Genomic DNA, 6,827 nt, shown 5'->3' with positions numbered 1-6,827 from the left:
ATGTCTATCCGAAAGATGTGGAAACATCAGGGCCAGGAGCCTGGAGCAAGCACGGAGAAATTCGACTCCTGGTTTTTGTCCCATTTCTAAGGTGCTTTCCCTCTCATAGAAAGGGAAGGACTGAGGTTGAGGGTATGTGTTCGGACAAGCACCTCCTTTCTGCCTCCTCCGTAAACGAGGCCTGATGGAATTGTTGTCTGGGACACATCAGAGTGTCATGAGAGATTGAGGAGATAGGAACTGAGGCAGCGCTCTGTCCACAGTGATGTTTATTTGTTCAGCTTGTTTTAGCAAGGTTCTGGGGCTATGTGGTCGCTGAAAGTCACCGAGGAATCAAGGAAGGGGCCAGCACCAAAATCAGAGTGTCCATTCCAACTCCCCTCCTTTCCTTTAGTACCAGGAATTAAACCTTGGGCCTTTGCATTGAGCTGCATCTCCAGCCCCTCTCCCCCTTTTTGAGACAAGGTCTCACTAAGTCACTAAGTTGTGTGGGCTGGCTCAGATTTGAGAACTTCCTGCCTCAGTGCCCCCAGGTGCTGGATGCAACATGGTTTGGGCTCTTGTCAGTGAGCAGTAGCTTCCACCTCTCTGGAGTTTCAGTGTATACTCCAAGTATGCCAGAACCACCATCCTATAGCAGAGAGGTACAGCAGTGGAGAGCTCACCAACCCACCAGGGCAGCACTGTAGGGTAGAGGTGGCAGCTACAAAACCTTCAGGAACTTTCAGGCATCTCTGTGGAGGTTTTTATTTCAGGGCTGCTCACACCTTCCCACTTTTGCTGCCCTACCACGTGCATACTTTAAAAAAAAAGAAGCAAATTTGCCTTTCTAGTCCATGCCACTCCTATATGTGTTTTAAAATAAAGTTTTGGCTGGGGAGATAGCGTGGCAGTCTAAGTGCTTGCCTGGCAAGTGCAAGGACTCAGGTTTGATCTCTGGTATGGCATGCTGTGCTGGCTCCGAATCCTGGGTGGCTCTGGATCTCTAGTCACACAGTGCCGGCCACTGAAACCAGGCATGGTGGTACATGCCTGTAATCACAGCACTGGGGAGGCTGAGACAGGACTATCACTACAAGTCCGAGTTGTGTAGTGAGACACTTACCAAATAATAAATAAAGTTTTATTTTAAATTGTTGGACATGGAGTAAAATGTAACAAGTTTTGTTAGCTGAGAAAGCCCCAAGTACTCCTGGATCTGAACATTTTAGCTGCCTTACATTGGAGACTTGAGATGTGTGTTGTTTTTAAATTTTCTTGCTCATCAAAACTGCAGAATAATACTTATGGATCTCTAATAAATACTATAGCATGTCAAGTACCCTGTGGACAAAAATTCATTTGGTCCTTTTAATAAATCTATGCTAGGCACTGTGATTTTTCTGATTTTAGATGTGAGGATGCTCAGAGAAGTTAGGTGACTTGTCTGGTGTTACACAGTGAGTGTTGTCACAGTTGGATTCTACCAGCTGATTTTATCTTGGGGAGGATAGGGTGCGATGCCACAGAATCCTGCTCCATCCCTCTTAGCTGCCACACCCCTGATAGGTGGTGTAATTGCTAAAAATCTTATCTAGAAGAGGGACCACTTCAAACAATGGTGTGTGTCCATCGTTGCCTTGGAGACAGGACTGGAGGGTGAAGGGAAGAGGGAGTCGTAGAAGTCACAGCCCTTGAGGTCTTCAGAAACAGACAGTCCGCCTTCTTTCCTTCTCTAATATAGCTGTGGAGGTGAGCAGACAGGGTCAGGTTTACAACAGATCACACAGCAAGTCAGCAGGGTGGCCAGGAACAGTCTGGGTGGTGTGGATGATATCACGCTTCCTTTGCTGCTTTCCTGCATCTTTGTCCCTTTATCCTTCATGAGCTCCATGGAGCCTTCTCTCCTTTGTAGCACATCTGTCCACACGGGCAGCTGTCTTTTGAAGGGACAAGGCCAATTTTAACATCCTCTCAGAGGATAGCATAAGCACCCTGAGGGTGGGGACCACTCTGTTTCTGTCTGCAAAGGCTGACACAGTGCCAGGCACACAGAAGTCATCTTGTCACATGGTCCAGAGTAACCTGTTGTTCCTGGGCCGGGGAGATGGCTCAGTGGAATAAGCGCTTCCCTGGCAAGTGCAAGGGCCTGAGTTCAATCCCCGGTTCCGCCAAAAAAATCCAAAACCTGTTGTTCCTGAAATTAAGAAGAGGACCAAACCTGGCCACTGCCCTAGTCCTGGAATTTCTGGGATGTATTCATTCTTCTCCTAAATGTTTTTTTCCTAAAATAATCCTGTGCTACATGGAATGCTTAAAAAAATGACTTTATGATAAAACAAAGAAATTCCTGTCCCCTTACTGTAATGCCTACAGCGTCAAACCAGCTTCCAGAAACATGGGATTTCTCTCTGGCTTCTCATGTCTCATTATGCAAGTCAAGGAGCAGAAGGTGGAAGACAGATTCCTGGGGAAAATGACCTCAGCATTCATTAGGTGTCAGCCAACTGCCCAAGGAACTCAATTTAGATTCCTCTTTGGGGAGGCACTGAAAATCCCCGATAACCTAAATTCTCCAAATCTTTTTGGCCTCAAGGGAGAGATGGAGGGGGAGAAGAAGGAAGTAATCTGATGTCCAAGTTACACATTTCCCATTAAGGGGTTGTCCATGCTGAGATGACCAGTTCTGCCTCCAAGACGGAGAGCCAGGACTTGGGATGTGTGGGTATCCCATTGAAAGAAATGAGTTGGGCTGGGGATGGAGTTCAGTGGTGCAGCACCTCCCCAGCAAGTATGAGACCCTGGGTTTGATTCCTGATACAAAGACAGACAGACAGACAGACTGACAGAATGAAAGAAAGAGAAAGAAAAAGAAAAAAAAAGAAAGAAAAAGAAAGAAAGAAAGAAAAAGAAAGAAAGAAAGAAAAAGAAAGAAAGAAAGAAAATGGGGAAAATGCTGAACTGGGATTTAAGAAAACTAAATGACAAGATGTGTAATTTAGGGGAACGTGTAAGTGGAGTTGGATAGGATACCTTGGGATAAGCATGCCTGGGGATGCACCTGAACTGTACATATGGGGACGCATGGACATAATGTGATGAAAATACAGGTCAAGATGGCAAATCTCGAGAGCTGGGCTGTCCCAGTGCATTTTCAACAGCATCTACCAGTCTTTCCCTAACAACACTCCTACAGTCCATCAACAGAATGTGCTGTGGTCAGCCCACCATGGTTGTCTCTAGAGAGAGGCTTCTCTCCAGTCCTGGAGGCCTCCCACACCCTGGGGGCTTCCTACTCAGAGCAGAGCAGCCCAGCCCCCAGGGAAAGTCAGAAAAAGGCTTCCAGCTTCAGCTTTCCCATCAGTAAAGGGGATGTTATATTCCTTCTTCCTGAATCAGATGCCCCACCAAGGGGAGATTCAACCCTAGAAGAGTCTGCAGCCAAGGTGGAGGTTGGGGACCAAAGAGAAAGCGAAGATTGAGGAAAGTCCTGGCTAGCTGCTTGCAGACATGTCCACTACACGTGGTTTGGCCACTCTGCCTAAGGAGCGAGAGGCGTGTGTCTTTCTAGTTTAGCATTTTTGAGTCTCAGCTTCCATCTATGAGAAATGGGAGTGGTACCATCTCACACGAGGACAAACCAACTGCATTGTCCACGCGAAATGTCCAGGCACAGAAAATGTGCTCCACGAGGCATTTGCGGACTTGAACAGGGCTTGGTTGGGAAGATTCCAAAAATGTGGATTGGGTCCTTGGGTAAAAGGTCTGGTGTTGGAGGCCCACAGCTCCCGGGACCCTCAGTGAGGCGCGCACCCCAGCTCTGTAGCTGCAGTACCTCCTCCGCCCCGGGCCGCTTAGGGTTAAAGAGAAAGCCCCACGCCCCCTTTGGCGGCGCAGAGCCCACCTCGCCGAATTTGAAAAGGCGGCCCCGGAGAGGCGTGGGCGCCCCCCAGACGCTTCCAGCTCCGACCCCGGCTCGGCGCGCTCGCTGCCCGGCTCAATCCCTCCCTCCCGGCCGGGGCCGCGGGTTCGGTCCTGCCGCCGGTGCGCTCCGGATCGTCCTCGCCGCCCGGGACGGGTCCCCGCACAAGATGAGGCTGGCTTTGCTCCTGCCTTGGGCGTGCTGCTGCCTCTGCGGGTCGGCGCTGGCCACCGGCTTCCTCTACCCCTTCCCAGCCGCGGCCCTTCCGCAGCACGGCTACCCGGAGCCCGGCGCCGGTTCCCCCGGCAGCGGCTACGCGGGCCGCCGGTGAGTGGCAGGGGACCCGGAGGCGCGGGGGCCGGGGGCTAGGGCCGCGCGGCCCGGGACTCCGGGGTGGGGAGCGGCCTCTGGCTGCGCCCCCTCTTCTAGGCTGCTGGCTCGGGTGGAGGTGACTCTGACCTGCAGCTGGGGCGCGCGAGGGGCTGCACTGAGGGGAGCGCCGAGGGGGCGCGCGCGGCTCGCTGGGCTCCACGCTCGGCTCCCCAAGTCTCCGGGCTCACTCTGCCCCTGCGTGCTCACCTGCGGGCCCGCGGCTTTGTGTCGCGAGCCGTTCCCGGGTGGCCAGGATCTGGATCTCGTATCTAAATTCTCTGCTGTTCCGGCTGGTGACATTGTGGGGGACCATTCGGTCCGATGTTTGGGGCCCAGGACGCAGAGGAGCCTCGGCTGCGACTTCCTGGCCAAGCGGACGTGGGACCGTCTGCGATCCTAGGGCTTAGCTGTGTGGTGGGGAATGAGCGGGGATCACCCAACTCCAGGTGTGGGGACCCACTGGCCGCCTCCTCCGAAGTCGGCAGGTGGCGCCCTAGCCGCCTGGGATGATCAGGTCACCGTCTCCTGAGCTGTTTTTGAATTCCCACTGCGGTAGAATTCAAGACAACGGTGCTTGTGCTTCGCTTTTTTCCCATTTAATAATAATTACAACTCGCACGCCTGTACTAGCGCTCTAGAACACCCAGCCTGCAGTGGTACATTTCCTTTTTTGATGCTTAAACCACCCTGAGGTCAAGGTTTTAAAATATTATCTTTCCTTTAACGGGGTAAACTGAGGCCTAGAAAAGGTTCCCCAAGTTCAGGGGCAGTTCAAGGCTGATACCTACTTTTTTCTCCAAATCTTGTGCGTTCTGCGGCCTTACTCTGATTTTGGAAGCTAAGAGCCAAGACCCATTTCTCTTTACCCCTTTAGTATTTTAGGAAGGCCCAGGCCCTCTATGATGGAGTCTGGCAAGGCCTTATATTGAGGGGATAGGAATGTTTTGTACTGGGAGCTCCAGATACTAAGTGGTTGGAGAAAGCAGGGTCTTGAAAAATGCATCACAGAGCCCTGGAAAAGTTTGCATACAATTCGATTGCCCTCCTTTTGTTTGGAAATGCTTGCTGGAGACTTGGATTATTCAGCCAGTACCTACCAAAGGAGGGCCTGTACACTTCCAGCTGAGAGCAGCCTCAGGCTTTCCAAAGTACAGAACAGTACAGATAGTGTGATCCCAGTCAGAAAAACTAAGCAAAATGGATCTGTGTCTAAATAGATGAATGCTCAGAAAAAACAGTTTTAAGGACCCCATTTCCAGGAGTTTACAAGATGGTGAGGTCTGAGGACTAGTGTTACCCCTGCCCCCATCTGTGGGTTTGCATCCAAGTGTTCCATCAACTTCAGAATGAAAATATTTGGGAAAAATTTGCATCTGTACTAAACACGTACAAACTTCTTGTCATTGTTCCTTAAACAGTGCGGCATAACAACAGTCTCTGTAGACTTTACATTGCATTTGGTATCTAAGTCACCTAGAGGTGGCTATAAGCTCATGGGGGGATTGTGTAGGTTCTCTGCAAAGACTCTGCCATTTCACACCAGGACTTGAGCATCATGGGTTGCAGGGAAGGCTCTGGGGTCCTCGTGCATCCCGAGGGACCACTGTAGCAGCATTACTTCCTGTCTGAATCTTGTCTGAGGATTTTACAAGAGCATGTAGATTCACATATTGCTTTTGTAATGAGTAAGTGTGAGCAGGGGGGAGGGGGGCTGAGAGGAGCTAGAGGTGAAGGGGGGTGCATGAGTGGGAGCTGGGTCTGTGTTTGGTGGGCTGCAACTTGGGAACTTCTGCAAAATGGACAAGGGATTGATTTAGAGCTGACTGTGGCGGTGCGTGCCTGTTATCCCAGCACTCTGGGAGGCTGAGGCAGAAGAATCATAAATTTGAGCCCATCCTGGGCAGTTTAGCAATTCAGCAAGACCCTATCTCAAATAAGAAAAGAGCTGCCGTGTAACCTAGTGTGAAGCCCCCCACTACAAGGGTTTAATCCCCAGGACAAGAAAGAAAAAAAGGGCAGGGGGAGGCTCTTGATGGTTTAGAAGACCATTTCCTTCTTAGAGTCTTAAAACCTGTGATGGGGCCACTAGTGATTTTCACCAGAGAGTAGTTCAGATGCAAAACAGAAACTTAGGGGGAAACTAACTTCAACTGGGAAGGCTGTCCCGGGACTGAGCCCCCACCCCAACTGTCCCATTCTTCCCGCCAAGCCCAACCCACTTGTGAAACTCCCTCAAGTATGCAAATCCCTCCCTCCTGCAGATGTTTATTAGGGGCCTTGTGCATTATTCCCCCCTCACCTCCAACTCCAACCCTAAAGGGCCTGAGTGAGAAGCAGGGAAGGGGCCCTGTACTTCTGCTGGAGGAGGCAGAAGTTTTTTTTTTTTTTTTTTGTACTTTATGGAATTCACATTGCTGTAAGTGCTCACTCACCTTTTTTTTTTTTTTCAGATTCTTTTTTTTTTTGTGTTATTTTATTTTATTTTTTTTTCTACAGTTTTATTGATAAACATATAGCAATGAGACAGTTTCAAATCAAATCGGAAGTACAGTTT

At 50.2% G+C, this 6,827-nt stretch overlaps 1 protein-coding gene across 1 annotated transcript in view; it reads left to right on the top strand.

Moving 5' to 3' along the window:
- Positions 1-4,070: 4,070 nt before the first annotated feature.
- Col26a1 (collagen type XXVI alpha 1 chain) overlaps positions 4,071-6,827 on the top strand; it is a 155,377-nt gene continuing 152,620 nt past the window's right edge. The window contains exon 1 of the mRNA XM_023714313.1: positions 4,071-4,228. Within this exon, the coding sequence (XP_023570081.1) occupies positions 4,071-4,228 (158 nt within the window). The remainder of the gene's footprint in view (positions 4,229-6,827) is intronic.

The sequence above is a fragment of the Octodon degus genome, unplaced genomic scaffold, assembly GCF_000260255.1.
Source record: "Octodon degus isolate 3935 unplaced genomic scaffold, OctDeg1.0 scaffold00035, whole genome shotgun sequence".
Taxonomy (NCBI): Eukaryota; Metazoa; Chordata; class Mammalia; order Rodentia; family Octodontidae; genus Octodon; species Octodon degus.
This window is presented reverse-complemented; position numbering and strand designations above follow the sequence as displayed.